This window comes from Mustela putorius, unplaced genomic scaffold, assembly GCF_011764305.1.
Source record: "Mustela putorius furo isolate JIRA1106 unplaced genomic scaffold, ASM1176430v1.1 tig00003834_pilon_pilon_pilon, whole genome shotgun sequence".
NCBI classification, from domain to species: domain Eukaryota; kingdom Metazoa; phylum Chordata; class Mammalia; order Carnivora; family Mustelidae; genus Mustela; species Mustela putorius.
Window position 1 is genome coordinate 95,414,943 of NW_025421987.1, and position 16,017 is coordinate 95,430,959.

At 34.5% G+C, this 16,017-nt stretch overlaps 1 protein-coding gene across 15 annotated transcripts in view; it reads left to right on the forward strand.

Annotated features, from left to right (window-relative positions):
- Window positions 1-16,017, forward strand: part of DLG1 (discs large MAGUK scaffold protein 1) — a 255,607-nt gene that overhangs the window by 102,312 nt on the left and 137,278 nt on the right. For 9 of the 15 annotated variants that reach the window (XM_045088103.1, XM_045088104.1, XM_045088102.1 and 6 more), the window contains one exon: window positions 881-1,045. In XM_045088103.1, the coding sequence (XP_044944038.1) occupies window positions 881-1,045 (165 nt within the window). Of the gene's footprint in view, window positions 1-880; window positions 1,046-10,915; window positions 11,330-16,017 lie in introns of those variants that run through there. The other 6 variants (XM_013052617.2, XM_013052618.2, XM_045088112.1 and 3 more) reach the window with 2 other exon arrangements.

Sequence of the window (16,017 nt, forward strand, 5' to 3'; positions counted from 1 at the left end):
CCCCAAATATTTTATTCTTTTTGATGCTATTGTAAATAGAACTGTTCCTGTAATTTTCTTTTTTAATTGTGTATAGAAATGTAACTGATTTTTGTGTGTTGACTTTGTATCCAGCTACTGTCCTGAATTCATTAGTTCTGACAGCTTTTTGCTGAGTCTTTAAGGTTTTCTACATACAATATTATATCATCTATAAACAGAGATCATTTTACTCCTTCCTTTCCAGTATGAGTGTCTTTCCTTTCTTTTTCTTGCCTAATTGCTCTAGGTGCAACTTCCAGTACTGTGATGAATACAAGTGGTGAAGCTGACCTAAATTAATCACAGTTTACCATCCCAGTTAACCTCCTGGAAAATTGCAAGCCTTCAGCAGACTCCAGAGTTCCAGAATAGTTATATCAGACAGATCATTCCTGTGTAATTGTCTTAAGTGGAAAGACACATTTTTTGTGCTTCCCACTCAGCCATCTTCCCATAATCTGAAATAGTTTTTGTGTTTTTTTAAGATTTTTTATTTATTTGACAGACAGAGATCACAAGTAGGCAGAGAGGCAGGCAACGCAAAGGTAAGCAGACTCCCCGCTGAGCAGAGAGCCCGACACAGTCCCAGAACCCTGGGATCACGACCTGAGCCAAAGGCAGAGGCTTTAACCGACTGAGCCACCCAGGCGTCCCTGAAATAGTTTTAATAATCAGATATTTTATTAAAAACTGGTATGATTAAAATGGAGGCCTATTTTTCTCAGACTTAATGCATTAAACTATACAATATGCTTTCCAGATAGTTCAATATTATTAATTATTTGTTATGAAACCATGATTTGAATTGAACTCACTTTGCTTTTCAGCACTTTTTCATATATTCGAATTTTCTTTACAGAAATACCGGTATCAGGATGAAGACACACCTCCTCAAGAGCACATTTCCCCACAAATCACTAATGAGGTGATAGGTCCGGAACTAGTTCATGTCTCAGAGAAGAACCTGTCAGAAATTGAGAATGTCCATGGATTTGTTTCCCATTCTCACATTTCACCAATAAAGGTAGGATGAAAATTTTATTTTGTTGCTATGAATTATATATTTTGTTACTCGTATAGCTCATGCTCAGAGAGAACTCTTTGTTCATGTAGAATTTTCATCCCTTGTTTATGGTTTCTTAGTTATAGGGAATTACATAATACTTATTAGCACTCTAAAAACATTTTTAAGGATATATTTTATAAATGAGTTTTATTCAGTGATACTATCATTGAGCCTAAAAATTCCCACAAAGGAAATAACTATTATATTTCAAATACTACACATTGAAGTGTTTAAAATGTGTTTTAAATATTAGTAGGTATAGAAAAAGAGCATTAATACTAACATTAACTCCCTTCAGAAATAACCACAGTCCTGGTTTCTTCTAAAGCTCTAGCACACATTTAGATCTCCAATCAGTGTATTATTTATTTTGCTGATTTTACATTTTATATAAATGAATTATAGTGCATATAATGGCAGCTTGACTTTTTTGCTCAACATTATATTCCTGAGATTGTTTTCACTGCTCTGGAGTTGTTCTTTCATTAATACACTATAATTTATCTTACTTTTGATGGATATTGAGTTATTTTCAGAATATTATGAATATAAAAAGTGCTATTTAAAACATAGGTTATGTATACATATCTTTGTGGATAACACTAGATTATTTTCCAAATAGTTAAATAATTTACATTTTCAGCAGCAATAAAAAGAGTTTTAACTGATCTGTATTTTTATCAGTACCTGGTATTCTTATTTCTGCCATTGTTTGGGACTTGAAATAGTATCTCATTGTGATTTTAATGTGCATTTCCCTGTTTGATAATGTGGTTTAATATATTTATTACTCATCCAGGTTTTCTATTCTGTGATATAACCTCTCAAGATTTTTGTTCCTTTTTGTCTTTGGTGTCCTTTTTACTGATCTTAAACATTTATATATTTAGAGTAAGCAAACAAGTTGTGGGGGGCAGAGGGAAAGGGAAGAGAATCCTCAAGCAAACTTTGCTCTCAGTGTGGAGCCCGAGGTGGGGATTGATCCCAGGGCTCTGAGATCATGACCTGAGCTGAAATGAAGAGTTGGCTGCTTAACCAACTGAACCCTCAAGTGTCTCTACAAGTTCTTTATATATTCTGGATACTAATCTTTTGTTGGTTGTATGCATTGTGAATAAGGATTATTTTTTCCCAGTAAACTGTAACCTGTGTTTTATAATCTCTTTGAAAGATGATTTAGTATTTCTAGTTAAGATTTTTAATGGTTATACCATTTAGATTTTTCTATTAATAGTTTTGGGAGGTTATTTTTTCTAGGAATGTGTCCATTTTATATTTATTTCAAAATACTGTTATTAATATGTTGGGGGTTTTGTCTATAGCATATTTAGGTATGGCCCCCTTTTCATTCCTCATAATGTTTATTTGTGCTTTGTTTTGTTTTCTTCCCCTTGACCATTCTTGCCAGAAGATGGTCTTTTCAAAGATTCATCTCTTTTTTAAAAAAAATCTTGGGGCGCCTGGGTGGCTCAGTGGGTTAAGCCGCTGCCTTTGGCTCAGGTCATGATCTCAGGGTCTTGGGATTGAGTCCCGCATCGGGCTCTCTGCTCAGCAGGGAGCCTGCTTCCTCCTCTCTCTCTCTCTCTCTGCCTGCCTCTCTGCCTACTTGTGATCTCTCTCTGTCAAATAAATAAATAAAATCTTAAAAAAAAAAAAATCTTGTGTCCCTCCCCCATGTGCTGTCATCTTCACCCTCCCTGTTTTCACACATACATTTACCCACATAATATATGTGTTCCATGTAAATCTATAAATATAAGGTGTAGATAGATAACCTGCATATTAACTAAGGTTGTGTTTAGTAGAAGCAAGCTGACCTTCCCTTGGAAGGCTGAATGAGAGATACAGAGAGGAAGAAATTGGTGGCTATTAGTGACAGAAACAGTTCTTTTATCTTATCCCCCTTCTCCTCTTAACAGTGTTTTTTCTGTTAGGGTTTATTCTGTTAGGGTTTGGCGGTTTTACTTTTTTTTTCCCCCCTAGTTTCTTTATTTACATACTATAACAGTATCTGTCTTTTTTTTTTTTTTTAAGATTTTATTTATTTGACAGAGAGAGAGAAATCACAAGTAGGCAGAGATGCAGGCAGAGAGAGGGGAGAAAGCAGGTTCCCTGCGGAGCAGAGAACCCGACGTGGGGCTCGATCCCAGGACCCTGGGATCATGACCTGAGCTGAAGGCAGAGGCTTTAACCCACTGAGCCACCCAGGTGCCCCGAGTATCTGTCTTTTCTAGTAGTAGTGGAGTTTGTAAACTTTCCTTTAAATATCACTTGTATCAGCAAGTTTTAAAATGTAATTTTTTTTAAATCATTGTAACATTTTCTTTTATTTCGCTTGTGATTTTATTTGCCCCATGAGTATGTTTCTTAGTTTTTAAACATAGTGATACAGGCAGTTTTGGTCTGAGAACCCAGAAGTGGGGGTCCTTTAGGACCAGCCAAGAGAGTGCTTGGCTTCATGCAGGGTAGAAATCAAACACGAGCTGGAGAAAGTGAAGGCAGAGTTAGTTGGATAAATAGCCCAAGTAACAGGTAGAGGATAGCAGCTGGAGTATCTGGAAGACTCAGGAAGGAAAGGAGAATGAGTCTCTGCACTTGGGGCTCAGCGTTTGTATTTGAAAGGGGTCCAGGATAAGTGGTCCTTCAGGAATCCAAGGTAGGGTCTCATCAGAGGTGAATAATGGGTGTTATTTTAGAAATCATTGAAAGTAGAAGGTATTGATGCCAGAGTCATCTGCAGTTTTTCAGAGCTAACCTCCTGGAACGTATTTAGGATCTGACTCTTCTTAGATGTTACCAGATGTTTGGGGGCCTGCAACAAACCTCAGAGAATAATTAACTTCTTGCTTCTTCCGTGGAGTGAGAACATCGCTTCTTTGATTTTTTACTCAGATGCGAAATAGAACATGAGTAAATGGGCCCTAGCAGAAAAACAGCAGAAATAGAGCCTTTCTAAAATGTAGTTCCTTCAGCTTCTCTAGCTCAATAGGAGACATTTATTCCTTTCATATCTTACTTTAGATTATATTTTCTCATGTCTTATCTCCCATCTTATTTGCTTGGAAGTTACATGTTTCTCTTCATTTAATGGTTATCCCAGAAATTTTAATATACATTTTTAACTTACAAAACTAAAGTCAGTAAATCTCTTCTGTCTTCATTCTGAATAACATAGAACTTTAGAACACTTGAATTCTAAGCACTCTGTCCTGCTGGATATGCTGTTCTTGTTTATTCCTGTTTTCTCTTGACTGAAGTAATATAAACTATTACTTGAGTCATGAAATTCTCCCAGGTAAGCATAATTCTTTGTTTCTGATGTTTTGAATTTCTGGTCATTCTGATGGTTACAAACTGTGCAAAGTCAATTTGCACACTCTCAGCTCCTCATTCTTTTGGTTGGTTGTTTTGGTAGTTACTTCCATGTGTATGCAAATTATGACAGAGGTATGGGTAGTGAGGGCCCCACCCCCTTTTCTAAAGTTGAATATAAATAAACTGATAAATATTTTAGCAAATTAACAACTTGAAATAAAAATGAGAGTCTTAACTAATTTCATTTCAGGAGAAGGTTGATAGTTGCTGGCCCTTGGATTCAGTGCTCAAAGTCAAACTAGATTATAGGTTCACTTACTTGTGTACTTATTGTTTGTTTTCCTGCTAGAAAGTAAGCTTTAGAAAGACAAGCATATTTGTGAAATCACAATAAGGAAGGTTGTGGTGAAGATTATAGTACACATAAAGCCCTTGTGGTTGACCCATGGGCATTGCTTAACTCAGTATAAGATTGAATGCACCTAGAACCAATACGAGTATCTGGCAGATGTGAACTTTTTTTTTTCTTTTTTAAAAGATTTTATTTATTTATTTGACTGGCAGAGATCACAAGTAGGCAGAGAGGCAGGCAGTGAGAGAGGAGGAAGCAGGACCGCTGCTGAGCAGAGAGCCCGATACGGGGCTCAATCCCAGGACCCTGGGATCATGACCCAAGCCAAAGGCTGAGGCTTTAACCCACTGAGCCACCCAGGCACCCCGGCAGATGTGAGCTTTTGCAGTGACTATTGTCAGGTTTAAATTTTTGAAAACTTTTGAATGAAGTTGATTATAAGATTTCAGGGGAAAAAAAATCACCTGCCAGAATATTAGTTTTTTATCAAATAATACATACCTTTAACAAACATTTATTAAACCTCTATGCTAAGTAACTTTGTTAGATTTCCGTGATTAATATTTTTATGGAGAGATATAACAAAGTATGTAACATGCAAAAATAAAGAGAAAAATTAAATTTTTGGACTATTCTAAAAAAAGAAAATGAATATTAGGACAAAATGTTGAAGGTGTGGACAAGATGCAGTTCAGAGGAAAGGCAGTTACTGGGGAAAATAAGTAAAGTAGCAGGGTGATAATCAGAGGAAACTATAAAAATTCAGGAAAGTTTATTATAGTGTAGCTTTGGGAACTTGTTAGCAAATGGGGGCCTCAATCCTGAGCTGATGAATGGCCCGATGAAAGGTTTGCCACCATGAAATGGGCTATGAAATAATCTTAACAGGTTCTTGCGGTAGTGGTGCTGATTCTCATTACTGAAGAAAATGAATGAAATAAGGTAGTGATTGAAAGTTACTTTATTCAGCCTTATTTTAGCTTAAATATAATTATCATTTAAGACTCTGAAAGGGAAACTTTTTTGCCAGTGCTGGTCAGTTTCAGGGAAGAGATTGGCAATATAGTGGTGAAGAATTCTGTGGAAGAAAAGGACACAGTGGGTAAATTTTCATGGTATGTAAGAAATCTGTAAAGAAAGTTTAGCTTTTAAACAGTTATGAATATAATAGGGTATCATAATAAGAGCAGTGTCAAGATTCCTAAAACTGAAAATGAGCTGGGAATTAGGAAAAATGGTCAGAACAGTAAATTGAACAAATAAAACTCCAGCCTATTTCAAAATAGATTAAATCAGGATGAATTGATAAGGAGGACAGTAGGTGCACTGTTTTGTATGGGACGTTGTGTTGATGATTGAGGAAATTAAAGAACTCATATTTGGCTTTTGTTTTCAGTGGCAAGGAAAATTATGTTCAAACCAAATTGTGCAAAGTAAATCTAGTTAAGCAGGACTTGAAATCGAAGATAGAACAGAGTATGTGAGCAGATAATTATTTTAAATATCTATATCACCTAGCCTGGGTACATTTCATCCAGTAGTATTTTTTTTTTAAGATTTTATTTATTTATTTGACAGACAGAGATAACAATCAGGTAGAGAGGCAGGCAGAGAGAGAGGAGGAAGCAGGCTCCCCGCTGAGCAGAGAGCCCAATGTGGGACTTGATCCCAGGACCCTGAGATCATGACCCAAGCCGAAGGCAGAGAGGCTTAACCCTCTGAGCCACCCAGGCGCTCCTTATCCAGTAGTATTAAGAATACTAGCAGATTACTGCTAATGAGATCACTAGCAGTAGTTGGTAGTTTTTCAAATATTGTAAGAAATGAGGGTAGCAGAAAAATAGACATAGGCAAATACATGTCTATTGAATAGAATCTTACCTATTTTAAGTGGGTAGTTTTGAAATCAATTTTGTTTTTACATCTTTGGAATATATTAAAATGTTGAATTTTATCTTTTTTGGATGGCCCTGGTGTATTAAGGTAATCTTATAGTCTGCATACAATTTGACCACAAGATGGTGCTCTTACAGAAAGGATTTGTGTGTATAAATGAGTGGAGTTTTTCTAAGCAAATAACCAATCTGTGTCATCAGTCTTCTCAGCTTTGTCCTAGGAGAAAACTCCTAGAAGAAAACATAGGTAGTAATCACCCTGACATAGGTCTTGGTGATGATTTTTGGAATCTGACACCAAAAGCAAATGTAGCAAAAGCAAAAACAAACTAATGGGACTACATCACACTAAAAAGCTTCTGCACAGTAGAGGAAGCTGTGCCAGCAAGATGAAAAAGCATACTACCGAATGGGAGAAAATAATGATGAATCACAAACCTGATAAGGGGCTAATATCCAAAATACATAAAGAACTGATTCAACTCAATAACAACAACAACAAAAACTGATTTTAAAATGTCAAAAGATCTGAGGAGACATTTTTCCAAAGACGACATACAAGTGGCTGATAGGTACATAAAAACATAGATGCTCAGCATCATCAGTCATCAGGGAAATGCAAATCAAAACCACAAGATACTACCTCACACCTCTTGGAATGACTCTTAACAAAAAGATAAATAATAAGTGTGGCAAGTGAGTGCAGTAAAGGAAACCCTCATGGATTGTCAGTGGGAGTGTATAAATTGTTCAAACTATTGTGGAAAACAGTATGAGTGGTTCCTCAGAAAATTAAAAATAAGCTACCGTGTGACCAGAAGATCTACTTATGTGTGTATTAATTTGAAGAAAATGAAAACACTAATTCAAAAAGATATATATGCACCCTCTTATTCATTATAATATTTATAGTAGGCAAGATATAGAAATAATCTAAGAATCCATCAAAGAAAGAAGAAAATATGATATATGTGGTAAAAGAGAATGAAATTTTGCCATTTGGGACAACATGGATGGACCTTGAGGGCATTATGCCAAGTGAAATAAGTCAGAGAAAGATAAATAACCAATGATCTCTTATAACGTGGACAAAAATATTGGTGGTTATAAGAGGCAGGGTAGTGAGAAAAGTGAACTGTGTGTTTTTTGTTTTGTTTAAATAAATTGAGTAGAAAAAAAATTTTTTAAGTCTTATCTTAGTAGAGTTTCACGTTTTGAAATTTAATAAGCCAGATCATAAAGATAAAAGTATAAGGAAAGTGCCTATTACATTGCATTTACAGTATAGTAGCTTTGTAGTTTCTTAGTGATTTATTTTTTGTATTTTAGAATTTTAATATTGATTTTTTTTCTCAACCTTTTAAGTTTCTCACTGAGATTATTTAATCCTTGCTTTTGTTACTATACCTGAAGACTTGAATAGGTTTTTTTGTGAGTTTGATTGGTAAACAAATAATTGGGGGCCTACCTATTTTATATATATTTTTGAATGGTCCTTACTTTCATTTAATATTACAAAATAAATTTCTCACAGTTACAAATTCTTCATAATTGTATTTTTGGTTATGTAATCATTAAATGGATATACTCAGTTTACTTAAGCTTTATTGTTTAGGGTTCTATTATAGACAGTATCATTTTGTGGAAAAAAGTAAACTGCACAGAAAAAATATTTAAATCATTAAAATGTTAATAGTTATTCAGTGATTTCGACATTGTGTATTTTTTTAATTCATTACTTTAAATAGACTTTCCAGGTTCCATAATGAGCTTAAATTTTGTTTTAATGGAATAGAGTTTATTTTATGAGTAGGGCTGTTCTAAAGCAGGTTTCAGTGAGGAATTGGTCACCTTTGATCTCCCAGTCAAACCATATGAAACCATTTATGGTTTAGTACACATATGGTTTTGTATGCATCCATTGACTACTGGGCAATGGATGAGATGATCTTAGATTTTTGTAGTACAGGTAATGGTTTATTTTCATAAAGAACCCTTTCTCAAAACTCAGAGCTGCTTTTTAATGTCAGTGGATTTGATTACAAAATCTGTGCTCGAAAAGTACTTTTGGCAGTACTTAGGGGGTACACGGGATATCAGCGTTAGATTTTTTTTGAGCTCTTTGGCTCCATGGGATAAGAAATCTGTGTACACAAATGGCTTAGTATTCATGGTCTGTGTTGTTATTATTTGCAGTGTGAGTAGGAAATTTGCACTCAGCATTTGTGTACAATATCCTCATCCATACCAATCCAGAATAACAGAGCCTATATCAGTTCTAGGGTTCCCCCATCTTGGATTTTCATCAGACATGGATCATCAAGGCACATCTTTTGGGGCCAAACCAATTATATAAACCACACTAGCCAGTTGTTTATTAAATATGTGGTCCAAATTACTGTGGTTCTTTAAAAAGAGGTTTAATTTTTTTTTTCCTTCAGAGGATTCTTAGTTCTCTGTTTACCCTTAGTGTTTTCATCTGTTGTCCTGTCCATTTTCCAAATAGGACAGTCTGTCTAGGGTCACAAAATTGCCAGCTACTATCTACAGAGTCCTTGGGAAGAAGCACCAAACTTTGTGCTATAATCTCTGTCACAGAGCATCTTAGCTTTCGAGAGTCCCACATGACTCACCTCTTTGGGGCATGTGTCTGTATCTCAGGGATGAAATCAAGAGAGAGAGTATTAGCATCTTTGCTTGCTGAATCAGGATTTTCAATGAATCTGAAGGTCACAGTTTCTACTTTTCAAGAGATTGCATTTAGTTGGTGCAGTAAGCACATAGTAAGCACGATTTTTTGTCAGTCCACATCTGAAAAAGTATATGGCTCAGGTTGGGATTTGTGATGTGCTTGTATCAACTTAAAAACTAAATTACTCAACCATTAGTAAATTATCAAATGGCATTTTTATTCATATATTGTTTTAAATGTTTATATGTTATATGTTTATATGACCATATATTATATAATAATGTAGCAATATTAGCAGGGCAGAGTTACAAATCTATGGTTCTTAAACTTGAGGTTGCTCGAGTCACTTAAGGGTCTTTTTTTTTTTTTTTTAAGATTTTATTTATTTATTTGACAGAGAGAAATCACAAGTAGACGGAGAGGCAGGCAGAGAGAGAGAGAGAGGGAAGCAGGCTCCCTGCCGAGCAGAGAGCCCGATGCGGGACTCGATCCCAGGACCCTGAGATCATGACCTGAGCCGAAGGCAGCGGCTTAACCACTGAGCCACCCAGGCGCCCTTAAGGGTCTTTTTTTAAAAAATGAAAATTTCAAGATCCCTCTTACTCTAAAAAATTCTGGTGAGGAGAGGGGATACCAGTCTGCATTTTTAACCAGCATCCTAGGTGATTCTGATTCTGAGGTAGACTACTTTGTTGAAAAACCCAGACCTAGATATTAAATGTTAGAAAATGTCTGTCTAGCAATCAAACAATATTATTTAGTTGAACCCCAGAGTATTATTTATATAGTGTTGGATAAAACATGCTTTGTTGTTTTTAAAACAAAAAATCTACTTTAATTCTTTGGCATTTTTAAAAATTTATAACTTATTAATCTAAGTGTTTATAATATATGAGAGATGATGGTAATAATTTAAGTTTCTTTTAATCACAAAAGTTCAGAAGTCAAATACTTATTTCGCTGATTAATCTGTTTTTGGCTCCAGACTCCATTATCAAAGCATTAAGAACCAATATATTATATAAAATGATCATGCCATATTACAAGTGGATTTTCCTCTAGTGTTAGATCCTCAGAGTTGAATGTAAATAGTACCTTTAAAAAACTTAGAGCCTAATTAATGTGAGCTCCTTCCTGATGTGGAAATTTATATATGAATGACAAAGTCTCCTTCAGTAAAATTAAACAATCAGAACTGTTGGCAAGAAAATCCTCTTGTATATTTGAATTCAGTTCATATTTATAATTATTTAAGCAGTGAAGATGACACTGGATTTTACTACAGACTGAGATTGAAACTTCGTAATCCAGGGTTTCTCCACCCTGTGCATTAAATCATGCATCCCCAAAGGGTCTTGGTAGTCCAGTGTTTATAACATCCTTCTTTACCTGCTAATCGACCTCACTTCCTGGATTTCATTCCGTCTAGTTATCAGCTAACAAAAGAACAGCTTTTGGTTCCTGCAGACGCTGGTGAAAAAATAATCATGAGAAAGCCATCAACCTTATGCCGTCTTTTTTGTCTGCAAATATAAACTCAGCCATCATACAACTAACAGGTACAGAGGGAAGATACAAGCTCTTTCATGGGAAGAAATTACAGAGAAAATGAGCATCATTTCTCAAGATTTTTATTTTCCCTGATCTACAAGTGATGCTGCTGTAATTCTAGCTGCAGTTTTTACCGATCATTCACCACTCAGCAGCTGGTAGAGAAGTAAGACTGCTTGGCAACCACCTGCAGGGCTGCAGAGATGAATTACATTTTCGGGAACAACACACTTCTATACTCTCGCGCCAGTCGAGGAGGCAATACTAGCTCTAGCCATGGCTCAGTAGGCCCAAAGCAGAAACATTGGGCAAAAAAGGGTTCATCAGATGAACTGCAGGCTGAGCCAGAACCTTCACGCTGGCAGCAGATAGTTGCATTTTTCACTCGAAGACACAGCTTTATTGACTGCATCTCGGTAGCCACCAGCTCCACCCAGGTAACATACCACTTGTTGAAATTATTTTCAATATATTTTTGCTTTATGTTTGCTTTGCAGTTGTATTAATATAGATTTCTTATTATTTAAAATACAGTCTTATGTACTGAAACCTTGAGTGTGCAGAAATACATGTTTTCAGTCCATCTGTGTAGGTCTTTAGCATGGAAGGGGAAACAAAAAATATTTTCTCTTTTGCTCTTATGTAATACCAAACAATACAGGCTCTGATTCTGTTGAAGGACTTCTCTAAAAATACAAACCATTCATACATAAATTACAGTGTAAATTAATAATGCTTGTCTCCTTATTTTTAGGCTGTTAAATGCTATAAAGTACAATGTCTAACCCAAAAAAAAGAAAACCACTTTAGCTTCTGTATGTCATTAGATAACCTTAGGAAGATTGTTATGGTAAAAAAACAGAAGATACAGAAAGATTTTTATTTTCTAGTGTTTTGAGAATAAATTGAATATAGTTTACTGTTGCTATATACTTATATCTTATGAAGTTATAATTATGGTTTATTCAAGGAATTTAGTTAATCTTTCCATTTCTGTATATATTATCTAGGGTTAATTTAAAAGCATTAAGCTTGTATAACTACACAATTATAGGAATATTTTTTTTCAGATAGTCAGTTGACAGTTTAAAGAAATGAGCAACACTAAAAATCTCTCAAATTAAAAAAAAGAAGACCACATAAAACCAAATCTTTTTGATTTAAAAATAATGGGGAAATAGAAATTAATAGTAACTTAAGTGAAATATTCATTTGTCATTAAAGGAGGTTGGGGGACTATATTTTAAAATATTTTCTGTAGATATTAAACTTTAGTAAAAATGAAATGATAAGAAATAGTCTAATTTAAAAACAAGGGGAGATTGCTTTTGTCCTTTCACATCACTAATACTTAATAAAATTTATACACATATCCTAGTGCTTTTTAAAATAAATTTCTTTAAAACCATCTTTTTAAAAAATGATTAGAAGCAGCACAATAAACTGTCAACAGCTTCTTTCTTGCTTTTGGTTACCAGAATTAATCTTTCAATAGTTTTGATTTTAAAATATTGTCGAATTTCTTAAGTAAGAAATTGTATTTATTTTTCTAACATGTGTGAGAGAAATGGAGTTACTGGGCTAGGAGGGATCATTAATTGTTCTTATATAGGCACTGATGTTAGTTTCAATCAAAACTTCAGAAGCAGTGACATGATTTAACTCTCAAGATTGAACACTGCCTGAAGAATTTAACTAACTTGATTTGACTGCAATTATACATACCAAAAAGGGATGCAAAAACTAAGATTTGGTGTTAATTCAGAATAGATTAATATTAAATGATACTTTCTTTTGTTAATAGAAAAAGATGTGCTAAAAACTTTTAAAAACTTACATGAGGTTTATATAAGTACACAGTACTGTATATGTATACATACACACTACCACTGATACGTAATCTTATTAGAGGCATACAAATGAAAAGGCAAGCAAAATAGTTTACATGTAAAACTATTGAAACCACAGAATTACATTATAATTACTTAGGAATTGGAGAAAAACTGCTTATTGTACTAAAATAGAGTCATAATTTCAGTAAAACCTATTCACAATTAATCCTACAAAGCCATTAAAAATTTTATTTTCCTCCCATTTGGTTCAAATCATTTGTTACACTGATAAATGACTTAGTTTTTATTTCTTTCATACTTCTTTTTTACTTGTCTTTCATTACCTTTGTATTTCATTTTTAGAAATATAAACATTAGGTCAAAGATTTTAGCTTTTATTTCTCCTGCTCTAAAGTACCATTATACCATTTTTCATTCTGTATTTTTTTCTAACTGATGATTGGGATATTTTATATATCCAGGTCTTTTTTGTTGTAACTCACTGGAATTCATTTTACTGGATAAAATATGATAGGACTGAGATAGAACACTAGACAGATTTGGATCTGGACTGATGATAGACCTGTTTCATCTACTGACCCATAGCAGACGGTTTTTAATTTGTAGCACCAGAAGGATTTGCATATTGTTAAAAACAAGTAGATTAATGAAATTTTGTAATTTATTGAACATATACTATGTTTCTGTGAAGATAGTATTATGATAGTGTTTTGTTCTGTAATTGATAAATAGCAGCAATGATAACCAGATTTTCTATTTCATTGTTGTTAGAAATATTTTTTCTAAGATTTGATAGCAAGATTTAAGTTTGAATGTAATTTCTTGTAACTATGCAGCATGATACTTTCAGCAGTGTGGAGAATTGCTATTAAATCCAGTTTTATTAATTTGAAGGTCATTACCCTGATTTAGTAACCCCAAAATACCTTCTGTAAATAAAAAGAAAATTTATTTAGGGATTCATTTAAGTTACTTGTGTGTTAGAAATATTCACATTCATAACTCAGATTATGTGCCAGTTTCTACTATAATATCTGGAATTTAGTGTGAAGTCATTAATGTTTTTTTTTAATGTTAAGGAAGCGAAGTAGTTATAAACTTCTGCAAGACCCTCTCCCCCCCCCCCCCTTCTAGGATAGGGCTTGGCATGTAGATGGTGCTCAGTAAATGTTTATAGAATTGATTATTTTCCATTTCAGTCACCAAAACCTTGTTAGTTTATGACCTTCCAAAATATAGTACCTAATCCTAAACCTCCTGGGTACCTGTTTTTCTTGGATCCACTTTCCTTCCCTCACCAGTGCCTTTAGTTCTTCACAGTACCCCATTTCTCTCTGTTTCCCTTCTCCTCCCCTCCATTCTTCATGTTTACTTCAGGTCACACAAATTCCCCATGTACCTGATTTCCTCACCCCTCTGGGTTCCCACACAATGATGTTAACTGTACAGTTTACAAACTATTTCTAGTCTTTGTCATTTGGTTATATCCCAGAAATTCACATGAGTTGCCTTTTTTTTTTTTTAAGGCTTTCATTTATTTGACAGATAACAAGCAGAGGGAGCAGTAGAGGGAGGGAGAGAGAGAGAAGCAGGCTCTTCACTGAGCCGGAAGCCCTACGTGGGGCTTGATCCCAGGACTCTGGGATCCTGACCTGAGTTGAATGAGACACCTAACCAATTTGAGGCAGCCAGGTGCCCTTGGGTTGTTGTTTTTGTTTGTTTTTTTAATGTTAAATTAAAAGGAGTTTCTAATTTTTTTTTACTTTGTTGTAAGTTTTTCTGTTTTGTGCTTCATCCTACTTATGTTCTTAATTTTGAATAATTATTACAGAAAAAAAGGGCCTACATGTTGTCAAACCTTCCTCATGTCTTTACCTCAGAATTTCCCCTATTCTTGCATTTAGGATCACTTAATGCCAATCTGCCCTGTCCTTTTTAGCACACTCACCTCTATTCCAGACTAGGACTAATTTTTAAATTCATGAGGGTTTTAAAGAATTCCAGTATTTCTAGTCTTTGCTACTTGATTAGCCTTCTTGGTGATATCAGTGTTTATTAATGAGTATAGTAGTAATATAAACTTAGAACAGCTGTGAAGTGGTAGGTCACTTTGAATGTGTGTTTAGCAGCTGTGCCTGTGTTTTGGACCACCTAAAAATCCCTAGCATGGATCATTATAAATAGCCATTCTAAATTCTGCCCTTCCCCCAACAACTGACATGGCAGGTTGAGCTGAAAACAATAAAGTTCTTTTCTAAGAGTGAATGGAACAGACATGATGACTTATCATAATTGAAGTAGAACAATAAAATTTTAAGAATTGAATAGTTTTCTTTTTAGAGGAAAAACCTGTCCTGCATTAAAATGCAGGAAAACACTTTCAGATACCCATGTGTGGAAAAATATATAGGCTAATTTGTATAAAAAGAATACTGTTTGTCCAAACAGATACAGTCTAGATTATTAAGGATTTAAATCTGTAGAGCTGTGCATTGGATATGTTGTTCAAAAATGTATATAATACTCTCAACCTCATGAGTTAATTCTATTAAATTATTTAATATATGTATCATACTTAGAACAGTGCCTGGCAGCTATTACTAATATTATTATTTTCTTTTTAGATTACTTAACTTTTGATAGCCCATGAACAAATTCAAATATAGATAATTAGGAATTAGACCACCCAGGGTAGTGCAGTCTATTCAGATATTCAGTAAATTGTGTTGACTGAATAAGCTAACTCTAAGTACAGCCATGTACTTTTTTAAGAATTCCAAACCTCAGCACCTTTAATCGTAGAATTTAAGGGGAGATGAGCCTAAAGAGAACCTCACTTCTTGGCGAGACGTCCAATTCTCTGGCTTTTCCTCTCCTCCCAACATTCCCTTTTGCAAATTGTTAAACAAGTCACAAGTAGACAACAAATTTAACTGATTGTTCATCTTTTACCAAGCTTTCCTAGGTGTATCATCAGGACTAATTTTATACTCTATATCCTTTTGTCCTTAATCACCCCAAAAAGTCCAAACCTTCCAGATCACTCTCATTCATTTCCTTATCCTCAAACTCTTTGTGATGGATCACCCTTTTTTCTCTCAGGTACTTGGCATTTCCCTGAGGATACTGTTTTGTACTATACCCTCACAAAAAATGGAAGTTTTGTCTATCTTTCTTGCTTATCAGTGATATTTATGGATGAGTGTATTTCCTCTCTCTTTAAAAAAAATGTAGATGGCATCAGATAATATTTTCCGCTTTCCCTCCTTTTC